At 38.0% G+C, this 15,038-nt stretch overlaps 1 protein-coding gene across 8 annotated transcripts in view; it reads right to left on the bottom strand.

Annotated features, from left to right (window-relative positions):
* RNF38 (ring finger protein 38) overlaps positions 1 to 15,038 on the bottom strand; it is a 123,481-nt gene that overhangs the window by 37,546 nt on the left and 70,897 nt on the right. For 3 of the 8 annotated variants that reach the window (XM_067743944.1, XM_067743939.1, XM_067743938.1), the window contains 2 exons: positions 13,825 to 13,974; positions 1,312 to 1,505 (listed from right to left, as the gene is read on the bottom strand). In XM_067743944.1, coding sequence (XP_067600045.1) covers positions 1,312 to 1,418 — 107 coding nt within the window. In that variant the 5' untranslated portion in view covers positions 1,419 to 1,505; positions 13,825 to 13,974. Of the gene's footprint in view, positions 1 to 1,311; positions 1,506 to 13,824; positions 13,975 to 15,038 lie in introns of those variants that run through there. The other 5 variants (XM_067743945.1, XM_067743941.1, XM_067743940.1 and 2 more) reach the window with 3 other exon arrangements.

Raw genomic sequence — 15,038 nt, 5'->3', positions numbered from 1 at the left:
CTGAATGTACGTCACATTTCGCCATAAAGCAATAGGAAAGATTACAGCAGGGGCTCAGGCTGTAACCTTGAAACAACCAACCTTATTTCCTCATGCTATAACATTTAACAGCTATAAAATATTTTACCTGGTTGGCATAACATTATTTTACTTAAACATTCCCATATAATTGGGTAATACTGCACCAGATAATGTAAAAGTCTTAGTGTGTCAACAGAATACAGCTCAGGAACAGGTTTATCTTGTCTTATTTGGAACAATGAATGATGGGTTTTAAGACTCCTTCAGTATTAGTTTCCTAGGACTGCCCTAATAAAATACCACAGACTCACTTAAACAATAGAAATTCATTTTCTCACAGTCCTAGAGACTATGTCCAAGATCAAGGTGCCAGCATGGCTGGTTTCTAGCGAGAGCTCTCTTCCTAGAGTCTCCTCTTATAAGGACACTAATCCTCTTGGATCAGGGCCCCATCCTTATGACCTCATTCAGCCTAAATTAATTCCTTAGAGGCCTCATCTCTAAATACATCCACACTGGGGGCTAAGGCATCAACCTATGGATCTTCAGGAGACACAAACATTTAGTCTGTAATACCACATCCTGGACATATAAACAGTTGTCTCACCCCAAGTATGCTCTATTTCCTTGTAAGAAGAAAGGTATGACCTCAGACAACTACTAAAGAGGAAGCAGCTCAGGAAATGTATTCCCCTGGGAAGGAAAAGCAAGGGGCAAGTCCTATATGGAAGACAGGACTGAAAGTCAAACTAAATTTCAGTCACTCTTCATATCACAGGCTCCACAATTTTAAAGAAACTTAATTAAGCTCCCAGTTGCCTTAGAGGATACAGAAGGAATATCTGGAGAGAGGTTATTCATTTCTAAGAATGGAGTGGATAAGAATTGCACGAAAAAGAGGCTGCTCATTCCTAAGACCATGGTTCTATATTTCCTTATAGTTATAAACTATAAAATGCATTTTTCAGTAATATGGATTGAAGGCTAGCCCACAAAAAGTCTTAAACCTTAAAGTAGTTGAATTCACATATAATGGTACGGATTGATTTTAGGTAAACCAATTTAGCCTTTCAATTCCTTCTTCTGTCAGTCACAAGCTAAATGAACTCTCATGACGGACTGTAGAAATCTAAACAACTTGTAACGTTGTTTCTCGTGTGTAAGCGTACAAGTAAAAAGGTGTTGATGTGTTTATAAAATTCCTACAGAAAAAATGCTTTCTGATGTTAAAAAAAAATTCACAAATCTACCAATGACCACAAATTTAATAAGTAACTGTAACCAACTAACCTTCTTCTGTTGCGTGCAGGTGTGTTGCATCGTTCCCCTGAGAAGTGATGTTGGCTTGGTCGAACTGAAGGGGGCTGCCTATTTGATGTCATCTCCCATGGTCGCATTGGTGGTGAGGGAGCTGGTGATGCTGATGTATAATCAAAAACTGAATGAGAGAGGCGCTGTCTCTTGGGACTTGGACTATCTTCACTCTGCCAATGCAACAAAATCAATCAACTGAATAAAATCTTTTAAGGATTTTTGCATTACTGTTTACATGCATAGGTGTTTAAGTATGTTTACCACAAAGTGTAAAGGAGGGAAAAAATACACTATCAACCTGAATTAAATACCTTTAAAAGAAACGAGGGGTGGGGTGGGGTGGGAAAGGGAGATACACAGTAAATAATATCAAATGAAAAGTTAACTTTTCTTTAAAATATCATAAAATTAACCAGGTAACAACACACAAGGTACACAACAGGGCAATAAACAGTTTCTATGGTACTTGACCACCTCTTTAAAGCTCTAATTCAGCTGAGAAAATCTACTATGTCCTCCCATCAGTTAACAGTTATTCTTTTAGGCATTAATTCTTAGCTGAGAGATCAATTTAGGAGGGGGTATAATTTTTTTTTTAACATCTTTATTGGGGTATAATTGCTTTACAACGGTGTGTCAGTTTCTGCTTAAGGGGGTATAATTTAAGTAGGCCCTTGATTTGATTTAAAATCACACTTGCCTGCCTCTTTATTCCTGTTATTTAAGGCCATTACATTTATTATTTAATAATGTTTATGTGGACAAAGTAAAATTTATTTAAAACATTAAAAAACAGTCAACTGATCTAGTTCATCAGTTCTTAACTAGAATGTCATAGAATATCTTTGGGAAAGACATGGCATTTCAGGTAGATCATGGGAGTGGTAGATAATTAAAAACCCATACCTGTTAATGTTGAAGCACAGTCTCAAGTTTTCAAGGGTTTAGCTATAAAATTGGTATGGATCACTTAACTGAATTATTAACTCTCCAGGATTCCCCACACAACTCAATTTTCCAATTGAGTCTCTCATCAAAACTGTCAAAATTACAAGTTAACTGAAAGTCTGATGAGGGCTGTGTGTTTTCTAATAGAGCCTCTCCTATCTCCAGTCTACTCCTGCAAATTCTAATCATTTGGGCATTAGGGAACTTTTGATTGGCACCTGCTGCTACAACAAAAATGTTAATATTAGCTAAAGAATATATGAGGTTACATACTATGTTACATTTTAAAATATAAGCATATAAAACAGAACTGATTAAACTGACGGGAATGAAGCAAACTGCTAAATGGTTACTTTTGATCATTCTAAATTATTTAGCAGATGTATTCAAAAAGCCATGTAATTTTCCTTCTATACTTAAGAATATTATAATTCACATTTGTTATAACTAAAATAGAAAATAGTTTTCAGAACCATATACAAATGCTCTTGTAACTTTCCTCACACTAACCTTATTTTCTCCCTATATTTAATGGTGCTATTAAAAGTAGTTGTTTTTAACCCCTTGATTTTAATAAGAAAATCAGTTATGTTCTGATAATCCTAAAACTTAGAAAGTGAAAAATAACCATTAATATTTAGATATTCTGATTAAAACAAAACAACAGAACAACTAAGACTTGACAAACTCATACATGAACCACACATAAGCATTAGAAATGTGATCTCCACGTGTGGTAAAACAGACTTGATTAACATTGACTTTCTGAGGTACAATATGCTAGCAACCAATCATAATCATTGGCTTTCATATGTATAAACCTGTACCGCAAAGCTTGATGCAAGCTAAGACGTGGAACTCTGAATTCTAAAAATTCACTGCCCAAATGGAGGAGAATGCTACAGATCCACAAAATAACTAAGTATTGAAAAAACACTCAGGCTATCAACCTTTACATATTTTCAGTGATGTTCAGGTTGTGGGTTAGCATATTCTTATTTTACAACAAATGCATTACTTTTAAGAGTGGAGATAAGGAAAGATGACTGAGAAAGTCTCCCATCCCTTCTCTTTGTGTTGTGAAAGGTTCTCAGTGTGTAAGAGGAGACAAAGACTAGGAAGTGGGGCTCCCCTGGTGGCGCAGTGGTTGAGAGTCCACCTGCCGATGCAGGGGACACGGGTTCGTGCCCCGGTCCGGGAAGATCCCACATGCCGCGGAGTGGCTGGGCCCGTGAGCCATGGCCACTGAGCCTGCGCATCCGGAGCCTGTGCTCTGCAACGGGAGAGGCCACAACAGTGATAGGCCCACGTACAGCCAAAAAAAAAAAAGACTAGGAAGTGAAGGGAAATATGTGGAAGTGAGCTCTTCATTAGGATTATGGTAATATGCCTTACTTTTTCACTCAAAGTAACAGGAAACCACAACTGACATGGGATTTAGTGACATGGGATTACTAAAAGGTTATTTTACTATATGCAATATGGTTTCATCATATTCCTTATCAATTTTAATACTCTAAGGAACTGTGTAAACAATTCTTAGTTTCCAGAAAAAGAAAGGGGGAGTAACCTACAAAGAAAAAGAATTAGATTAGCATTAGACTTCCCACAGAAAACAAAAGATGCTATTTTCTGGGGGAAAATAATGTTGAATATAGAGTTTTATACTCCAATCAAACTATTAGTCTAGTATAAGGGAAAAAACAAAGACCTTGCCAGATGTATTAAGATTCAAAGTTGCTTCTCACATATCCATTCAGAAAATTTTACTTGATTGATTTTTATGTATGCGTGCATGCTCTCTCCTTCACCTGGGGACATATATATAAATACAGGATCCAAGAAATAGAAGTAACCCAGAAGTGCAATGAAAAGAAATCCCAGGGTGATGGCAGTACAGCAGGTCTGAAAAACAATCATTACAAATTAGAAAGAATCAGAGGACTCTGAGAAAAATACCATACACAATGTGGATTCAAAAACAGTATGCTTGAGAACTTACAAGTTCTTAATAAAAATTAAGCCCACAGCTCTCTTATCATAAGAAATATAAAAAGGCAATCAGGGACTTCCCTGCTGGTCCAGTGGTAAAGAATCTGCCTTCCAATGCAAGGGACGCGGGTTCAATCCCTGGTCGGGCACCTAAGTCCGCGCACCTCAACTAGAGAGCCCGCGTGCCACAAACTACAGAGCGCATGTGCTCTGGAGCCTGCGCGCCACAACTAGAGAGAGAAAACCCGCACACCACAACTAGAGAAGCCCGCGTGCCCCAATGAAGAGCCCACGCGCCTCGATGAAGACCCGGTGTGCTGCAACAAAGACCCAATGCAGCCAAAAAAATAAAGAAAATAAATATTTTTTTTAAAAAAGGCAATCAGAGAGTGGAGGACAAAGATGAAAACAAATCCATATCGTTTTGTCACCTAAAGCATCCTCTGAGTAGGACAGGTAGTCAAAAGATTACAACTCCTCCTCCATGGGCCAAACATGCTACTTGGTTCTGCAATGACTATACAAGTATCCTAATACTATGAAGAATGTTTACTGGTTTTCAATTATTATAATCAACATAGGACAAGGCATGAAAGATCACTGTTGTAGTTACAGAACAGAAATAAGTATAAATAAGTATAATAAAATAAGTATTTTATCAAATAAACTTTGATATAAAGTAACTGTAACGACTTCTGTGACAAAATCATGGACCAGAAGTGAAAATCCTAACATAAACATCTAGAAATAATGGTTTAAATACAAAAAAAAAAAATTTAAAGGTATTGCTGGATTCAGAGAAAAAGAGAAATTTCCAAGGACCAGAAACAAAGAGGAAAACTGAAAACCAGGTTTGTTTTTTGATATTCGCAGGAGGGACAGAAGATAAGGTCCTATCACTGAGACCCCTGCATAAGGCCAAAATTTCCAAAGTACTATGCTTTCAATAAAAGGGAAGACTAGAAGAAGTCAGCCATTGGCACAGAGTGTCTACTCTGTATGTACTGAGAACTGGAGAAGGGATCACATCCCTGAGAACTCAAACCACAGGTTAGCTCCTCACACCAAGGCTGGGGTTCAAATTTTTCACTACCCATGTTGTCTGTGAACCTCTAAACTTAGAAATTAATATAAAAACTGATCTAGAATTATGGTACCACAACGACTCTTGACAGAAGTAAATGCAAAGCAGAATCTGGAGGAATACTCCTATTACCTAGGCCAGTGGTTCTCAAACTTTTGCATGCATCAGAAACACCAGATTGTTGGGTCCACTCCCCAGTCTCTCATTCAGACAGTTTGGATTGGGACCCAAGAATTTTGCATTTCTAACATGATCCCATATGATGCTTGGTACTGCTCGTCTGTGACTACACTCTGAGAACCACTGAACTAAGAGATAAGGGACTCTCTTAAGAAAAGTCCCTAAGGATAAATTCACCATTACAGAAAAATTTACGTTTTGAAATCTCAGGGGGGAGCAGTTCCCTCCTGTCCCTGCTGACTCTGTGCCTGTAGGCTGACTAGAAAGTACCAGATGTTGACAACTTAAACCTGTAAGATGTTGAGTCAAGTCAGGTACTAGTACTGTCTCTACTGGTACAGAATACTGTAGAGATATTACAGTACAGAATACGGATGCAGATTCAGGGATCAAGGGAGGAAGGACAGAAGAAAATTAGCCAGCTAGCTTTTATACTCAGTATTCAGCATCTGATAAAATGAGTACAGGATTACACCTCTGTTACACCAAATCTTTATAACCAAAACATCATTATTAGAAGTGAAAACAACCCATAAGAAAGTATTCCACAGTTTCAAAAAAAGCAAATCAGAAATGATTAAATGCTAAATACCATGGGAGAAAAAAAAAACAAATACACGTGCATATGTATAAACACGCACACATAAAATATAAATAATATTTATATATATGTCAGTCAGGAAGTCTTGAAGATAATGCAAACTTTCCCCAAAGCATAAACAGGTTCCAAGTCCTAGATTAAAAATGGTGATTGAAAAGTGCCTCTGATTTCAGCAAACACTAGTGAGCCCCAAGGACTTCTCAAAGGAACAAGGGGGCAACTAGAGTCGGGGAGATAAAATCTCCAATAATCTGGTCCCCTCTCCTCTCATTATTCAGGACTACCATTCATCTCAGATTTACAAATAAATAAGCATAGCAAGATTTATGAGTTCCCAATCCTCTTTTAAACTTCCAGACTCTATTTGCCTTATTCTATCTGACAAAAGATTAAGTTTCTCATTCCACAACCATTAAATTTAAATGGCCCAGGAGAGGAAATACTTACTGAATTCCATTCATTTAAAATAAGAGACATGAAAGCACTTAGAAAACTGAAACACTCTACATAAAGCAACTTGCTAATAAAGAATAACCACCAAGACAGATCCCTTTTTGTAAATAATAATTAATAACTTTACATTTGAATCACATAATGTACAAAATGATCTCTACACATTCTTTCATTTAATTTTCCACAGTCTTTGTTTAAACTATATTCAAATTTATGTAAAATATGTTTCTATTAGTGAAGATGTACAAAAGACAATTCAGTGAATATACTGCCTTTGAACTACACAACATATATATAGTCCTGTTTCATATACTTTACAAAGGACTTTAATTTTCTAATGCACAGCTTTGATTCCTCAGCTCAAAAGATTTCAGAACAAAATCCAACCTCATAACCACTCAAACAGTACATCCTCCTGGAATGTTATTTTACTTGTAGGTACGGGAGGGAAAAGAGACTTCAAATATTCTGTTTTCAAAAGTTACCAGACCATGCATTAAAAAAAAAAAATCAGAACTTTGCTTTTTGACATGGTCCAAGTCTGTGTTTTTTCATAAAAGGCCAAAGAACAGAACAATTTTATGTGCAGTGAGTGCTTGCAAAGGGAATGTAGTGGTATAACATATTGCAATTCCATCATAATGAAGAGGATAAAATACCATGTGAAAATATTATGTTTCTATATTCGTTGGCCATAACTGCTAACCCAGCAGTGGCTTCCTGAGTTTAGGGAGGCCTGTTTGGCTAATTTCTGAATAATGTATTAACAACCTTAAGTCCTAGATTTTTCTTAGAACATCACTGGTTCACAAAAACTGATTTACCTTGATGCTGTAATTGTACTGTTTTCAAATGCTATATTTAGTTCCACAGAAGCTATAAACAAGGATCAATGAAATAATCTGAAGCATAACCATGAAACCAACAAAAACAGAAAAGCTGCTAAGAACAACCTGAAATCAAGGGATCCCTGTGAATCAAGGGATCCCTCCACATGGAGTCGTTCTGCAGACAACTGAAGCTCAGACTAGATATGTTAATTCAGGACTTTTTGGTATACTACAGATAGATGGTACGTCAACGAAGTTACAGGCATTGACAAAAATTGTTCAAAATAGTTTATAAAATGAAAAGGAAGCCCAATACTGAACCCTGAGAAGCTCCAACATTTTATGTTGAGTACCTGATGAGAGGAGAGTGGAGTGTGGTGGTGAAAGCCAGTGTAATGGAGTTTCAAGGGTTCAACTAAGAGGTCATGTAGAATGAGGGCTGCAAAACATCCACTTTTTTTTTTTCTAACATCTTTATTGGAGTGTAATTGTTTTACAATGGTGTGTTAGTTTCTGCTTTATAACAAAATGAATCAGTTATACATATATTCCCATATCTCTTCCCTCTTGCATCTCCCTCCCTCTCACCCTCCCTATCCCACCCCTCCAGGAGGTCACAAAGCACCAAGCTCATCTCCCTGTGCTATGCGGCTGCTTCCCACTAGCTATCTACCTTACGTTTGGTAGTGTATATATGTCCGTGCCTCTCTCTCGCTTTGTCACAGCTTATCCTTCCCCCTCCCCATATCCTCAAGTCCATTCTCTAGTAGGTCTGTGTCTTTATTCCTGTCTTACCCCTAAGTTCTTCATGACTTTTTTTCCCTTGAATTCCATATATATGTGTTAGCATACGGTATTTGTCTTTCTCTTTCTGACTTACTTCACTCTGTATGACACTCTACGTCTATCCACCTCATTACAAATAGCTCAATTTCATTTCTTTTTATGGCTGAGTAATTTCCATTGTATATATGTGCCACATCTTTATCCATTCATCCGATGATGGACACTTAGGTTGTTTCCCATCCACTGTGTTTTAACAATATGGAACTCACTGACTTGAAACTATTTCTTTACAATATGATTTAGTATCTTTATGGTGTATTTCCCTTTATGACAATTTTTGGAAAAGTTTTTGTTCCTGTCTTTCCTTTGATGATCTTATGAATTTAAGGATAACTCTAGGACTTCCCTGGTGGCTCAGTGGTTAAGAATCTGCCTGCCAATGCAGGGGACACGGGTTTGAGCCCTGGTCCAGGAAGATCCTACTTGCCATGGAGCAACTAAGCCCGTGTGCCACAACTACTGAGCTTGCGCTCTAGAGCCTGCGAGCCACAACTACTGAGCCCGTGCTCAACAACAAGAGAAGCCACCACAGTGAGAAGCCTGCACAACAGAACGAAGAGTAGCCCCCGCTCACCACAACTAGAGAAAGCCTGCGTGCGCACAGCAATGAAGACCCAACGCAGCCAAAAGTAAATAAATTAATTAATGGGGAGGAAAAGAATAACTTCGTAAAGCTCTAAAATAAAATATTTCTTTTTTTTTTTGGCTAAAATTTTTGTTAAGTCTATAAATTTGCTGGAGAAAAGACATTTTTACAGTACTTTCAGAAATCTATTTCTTTATATGTATAAATCAGCAAATTTCAATCACCTAACTTTAGTAAATTTACAAAATAAAGTTATCAAATAGCTGTATTAAGAAACGTGCGTGCATGCACACACACATACACACACAGCCCTGAAGAGAAAAGGGAACCCTCCTACACTGTTGGTGGGAATGTAAGTTGGTACAGCCACTATGGAAAACAGTATGGAGGGTCCTCAGAAAACTAAAAACAGAATTACCATACAATCCAGCAATCCCACTCCTGAGCATATATCCAGACAAAACTCTAATTCAAAAAGATACATGCGGGCTTCCCTGGTGGCGCAGTGGTTGAAAGTCCACCTGCCGATGCCCCGGTCCGGGAAGATTCCACATGCCGCGGAGCAGCTGGGCCCGTGAACCATGGCCACTGAGCCTGCGTGTCCGGAGCCTGTGCTCCGCAATGGGTGCGAGGCCACAACAGTGAGAGGCCTGCATACTGAAAAAAAAATACACGCACCCTTACGTTCATAGCAGCATTGTACACAATAGCCAAGACATGGAAACCACCTAAATGTCCATCAAATGGAATACTACCCAGCCATAAAAAAGAACGAAATAATGCCATGTGCAGCAACATGGATGCAACTAGAGATTATCATGCTAAGTGAAGTCAGAAAGAGAAAGACAAATACCATATGATATCACTAAAGTATGGTACCAATGAACCTATCTACAGAACAGAAACAAACTCACAGACATAGAGAACAGACTTGTGGTTGCCAAGGGGGAGAGGACTGGGGGAGGGGTGGAGTGGGAGGCTGGGGTTAGCTTTTCTATATAGAATGGATAAACAACAAGGTCCTACTATATAGCACAGAAAACTATATTCAATATCCTATGATAAACCATAATGGAAAATATTTTTTAAAAGAATGTATGTGTATGTTAAACACACACACACCTGAAATCAAGGGTTGTGCCACACCTGAAATTCAAGTTCCCCATGATGTACATGACTTTTTAATGAAAGCATACAATCTTCAATCACAATCACTGAATTGGTTGGTAGCACAAAAATGCTAATTTTAAAATTATAGGGCGCAGATAGCAAACAGACATGAGGGAATTTTGGGGGGTGCTGAAACTATCCTATATCTTGATTGTAATGGTCCCACATCTGTATGTGTTTGTCAAAACTCACAGACCTGTACACAGAAAAAGGTGAATTTTACTGTATGCTAATTATACCTTAATTTTAATTTAAAAAAATTACAGGAGGCACTTTGATTCTAATTTTAAATATAGGCTTATTTTTATAGAGATGCAAATGTGCATCTACTTAAACCTCTTTTGTAGGGGAAAAAAAAGAGCAAGAAATACACAAAGCCATCATTTTTAAAGGAACATTAAAATACCAAATAAATGTACACCAGGAAACATACAAGAATATTCATGGCAACACTGTTTCTAATAATAATAATAGAAAAGTGGAGACTACCCAAATGTCCATCAAAAAGAGAAGGGATAAACTATAGTACAGTACGTTCATATAAATGTAACACTAAAAGCAGGAAAATGAATCTACAGGACACAGCCACATGCAATCAATATAGATGAATTTCACAATGGCAAAAATACACAAAGTATGATACCATTTACATTAAGTTCAGAAACTAAATAGTATAGTATTGAGGTATACTATATGTAGTAAAAACCACACAGAAAAGCAAAGAGATACTGAACACAAAATTCAACAGAGGTTTACCCAAGGCACAGGTTTGAGACAGCACCTGAATATAATATGGAAGCTTCAAAAACATTGGCAATAGTTGATTTCTTAAGCTAGATGGTGGTTTTTTAAAACTTATACATATGTCTTCTTTATATTTTATAACTTGCATATATGAAATATTTCATAATTTTTAAAATTAAAAAACATACAAAATTTGAAAGATTTTGACTAGAAAAACAAGTAAAAAGCAGCAAAGTGCAAAAGTCTTTAATACACAAGGACAGTGACACAAACTTGGTAAGTAGTGGAGATGAAAAAAGAGATCAAAAACAGGATGAGGGGCTTCCCTGGTGACGCAGTGGTTGGGAGTCCGCCTGCCGATGCAGGGGACGCGGGTTCGTGCCCCAGTCCAGGAGGATCCCGCATGCCGCGGAGCAGATAGGCCGGCGGGCTGTGGCCGCTGGGCCTGCGCGTCCGGAGCCTGTGCTCCGTGGCGGGAGGGGTCACGACAGTGTGAGGCCCGCATACCGCAAAAAAAAAACAAACCAGGATAAGCTTTTTGTTCAAAGACTAGTGATTAAAAACAAGGATCCAGGAGTGTATCAACACTTTCCTTCACCTCTATGACCATCCTACCTATTAGCTACATACCCAATCCCATGCTTGGAGCAGGAAAAAGCAGTAATTTCTTTACCCTTAGAAAAGGCTACAGGGAAAATGATGTCCTCGTAAAAGAGACTAGTTTCAGCTACAATATGGAAGTGAAGAGGGTGTTTTAAGAAAAAAATGGAAGAGGTAGGTGAGTCTGTTTAGAATGGATGGAGTCAAGGGGGAAGGAAAAGCAGAAAGAGTTGGGAGGAAAGGAACTTGGAGGAAAGCCGAGAGAAAACTGCATTAAGGGAATAACTTTCTGAGGATACGACGTGGCTGCATAGGTTCTCGTTTTTACATGGCAACTAAGTTTTATAAGGATGAGAACCATAACTGGAACTAAGAAATCACACCTAATCATGGTATCAGAATTGGTTGAAGGTATCTGACAGTATCTCGAAGGAGATATGAGAAGGATTTACTTTGCTTCATGTGGAACAGTGGGAGGGTAATAAGTGGGCAAAGAAAATCTCCAGTCTCTCTTGGGAGCAAAGTACATTGAGGGCCTTATTCTAAAATTAGAGAAAAGTAAGATTTAAGTTAAATTAGGACTATAAATAAAAACTTAACAGTAACACCCTTCACCTTTCTGCAACATCCAATGGAACTGAGTCTAACTTTTTGGTTTTATCTTCAAAACATGGGTTTAATTCTTTTTTTAAAAAACTAATTAATTTATATATTTATGGTTGCTTAGGTCTTTGTTGCTGCATGCAGGCTTTCTCTAGTAGCGGCGAGCGGGGGCTACTCTTTGTTGCGGTGCGCAGGCTTCTCATCGCAGTGGCTTTTCTTGTTGCGGAGCACGGGCTCTAGGCATGCGGGCTTCAGTAGTTGTGGCACACGGGCTTAGCTGCTCTGTGGCATGTAGGCATGGATCAGGACTTGAACCCGTGTCCTCTGCATTGGCAGGCAGATTCTTAACCACTGTGCCACCAGGGAAGTCCCGAAACATGGGTTTAATCTATTGCATTTGGCAGCTACTCTTTGAGTTTAAAGTTAATATTGAGTTAATGCTTAAAGACTCAAAGGAGGTCTGGAGAACACAAAGTGTCAAATAACTGTTTATTAGTGGCAGTAGCGACGGTACAAAGTCAATTTCTTCCTTAGCTATATTGGTCTCTTGTTAAAGATCAAGCTCTTGCAAGCTAATGCTGTATCCAAAATGGCAGTCAATATGCCATTCAATTCAATACAGATGATGTCTCTTAACATACACTGAACTGTGTTTACAGAATTATCTGTTAACATCCAAAGCTGGTATGATATAGTAGACAAGAAATAGCAAAAGTTGGATTTGAATTTCTGTTCCGCCAACAACTAGATATGTAATTGGGCATCTCAGCGAGATTCTCTGAGCCTATTTCTTCATCTAGAAAACCATCCAGGACTAGTTTATTATGATGGTTAAAAACAAAAGGAGACAATACACACAAAGCAGAGAACCTGGCACAAATATTAACAAAGAAAGCAGATTAAAGAGCCCTAGATCACCTAAACACCTACCCTCAGAAATCCTACACCTCCAATTTAATGTGTCACAAGCATTTCTCTTTCAGAACTAGTCCCAAGTCCCAACCTGTCACTCCCACACAAACAGAAAATGAGCTAGCTCTATCCAAAAGTCCTAGATTTGATTAGCAACTCTCACTACCTCAGGTTTATATACACATGTACAATTACATGACTTGGCCCACAACCCTAGTATACAATTACATGACTTGGCCCACAACCCTAGTATACAAAAGCAATTCTGTAACTTAGTTTCCTTTGTGGTAATAACGAATTCCATTACTAAAACTTGCTTCTCTAGCAATAATGGATTGTAAATGTAGTAGCCAATGATTTATGTGAGCACATCCTAGTATTCTTGTTAATAACCTAATGACAGTTTAAATCCATTCATACCTTAATTTGTTTTCATTTTGTATGTAACCAAATTTTTAAACACATTTTACCCACAGGTATAAAAAGTTACAGAAGGCAAGTAACCATGTTTTCTCTTTGAAATATGCATTACTATCAAACTCTGGATGTTAAGCAAATAAGTAGTGATGACTTTAAAAAATACCTTACATGCTTCCATTTTTCCTTCCCTATACAACTTCACATATTCTGTAATATCTTCTACCCTCCTACAGAACTAGACCTATTAGGACAAGTGACTAAGACCAAAAGATAAAAAAACAAGAATATTAAGTGGTCAAATAGTAACAGCAGCTCAAGACAAGACAAACATTCTTCAGAAAAGCTGGCTGAAAAAGTTATGTTAAAGACTCCCTCTAAGAAGAATACTTATTCCCACATATAATAGAAAATAAGAAGTAAGAAGATTCTGAGAATTTTGTCTCAAGCCTTCCTAGAAACAACCTAGAATGTATCTTGTGGCTTTCAGCCCTATGAAGGGAAAGGGTAAATATATAAGAACCTGGAAGAAAGCTTTGAAGTGAGCATCCTCTTGAATGGTAGTGTTCTGATCACTTGGGAGGAGAGGGAACAGGCTCTGAAGTCTCACCCTTTCACAAATCACCTTGTTAGGATGGCCAGGTAGAGGTGCTGAATTGGCCCCGGGAGATATCTGGGAAAAAGAGGGAGAAGAAAAGGATAGTTCATGGCTAGCTGCACCAATGTGGAGAATCATGCCTATGAAGGACAGTCTGGATTTTCTAGGTATCTGATGATTTTGTTAGCAGAGACTGAAAAGAAATAAAAAATTAATCTTAAACATCAAAACAAATATAAGGATGACAAAGGTTGCCTCTGGCAATGGATCTCACTTATAAAAACTTTCTTTAAAGGCAAAATAGCACTGCTCAAGAAGGAAAAGTCCTTCCTATGTTTCCCATATAATATCTATTGATATCTTTTCTGTTGGCATTAATTCTGAAACCCTAAATGACAGATAAGACTTCATGTCAAGAAAACCTGAAGTAAAAATCACTTAAGTACAGAAAGATTAGTGTCTACCTGGCGATGATTAATTTTTCATTCTCTTTTTAAGCTAACATTCCAAATGATCATGCAAGGGAAGAGAGATTTCAGAACATCTATGGCAAAATTTCTATAGTGATCCCAAGTATAGAAAACAAGATTTTCATTGTGGAGATCTCAGCTCTATTCAACACAAACCTAGCAACCTTCCTAATGAATAAAGGACAAGATCATAAGCCTCAAAGTAAATGACTGCATGTTTTAAATGCTTGACTAGATTGTGAGTTAATCCCCTTAAACTCATATGTAAGTATACTTAATCTGTAGCATTTTTGATCACAGACATCATGAGTATCACCTGTTCCACTGTGCTGTGGCGTGAACTGCCTTTGGGGGTTAAGGTTTATGTACCCGCTTGTTCCTACACTAAAGACCAAGTCTTTAAGGCTGTCTTGTTTTTAGTTTCATTGCTGCACTCATTCCCTTACATGTTAAGTGTCTATTCTGTGACAGGCACTAAAAACAAAAGATAGTTACGATTTCCTACCTTCAAGAAGTATACGCTATAAAAAAGAAACAAAAGCAAATCACTGTATAAAAAAGTATCTTTCGGGCTTCCCTGGTGGCGCAGTGGTTGAGAGTCCACCTGCCAATGCAGGGGACACGGGTTCGTGCCCCGGTCTGGGAAGATCCCACATGCCGCGGAGCGGC

This window comes from Pseudorca crassidens, chromosome 7, assembly GCF_039906515.1.
Source record: "Pseudorca crassidens isolate mPseCra1 chromosome 7, mPseCra1.hap1, whole genome shotgun sequence".
Taxonomy (NCBI): Eukaryota; Metazoa; Chordata; class Mammalia; order Artiodactyla; family Delphinidae; genus Pseudorca; species Pseudorca crassidens.
This window is presented reverse-complemented; position numbering and strand designations above follow the sequence as displayed.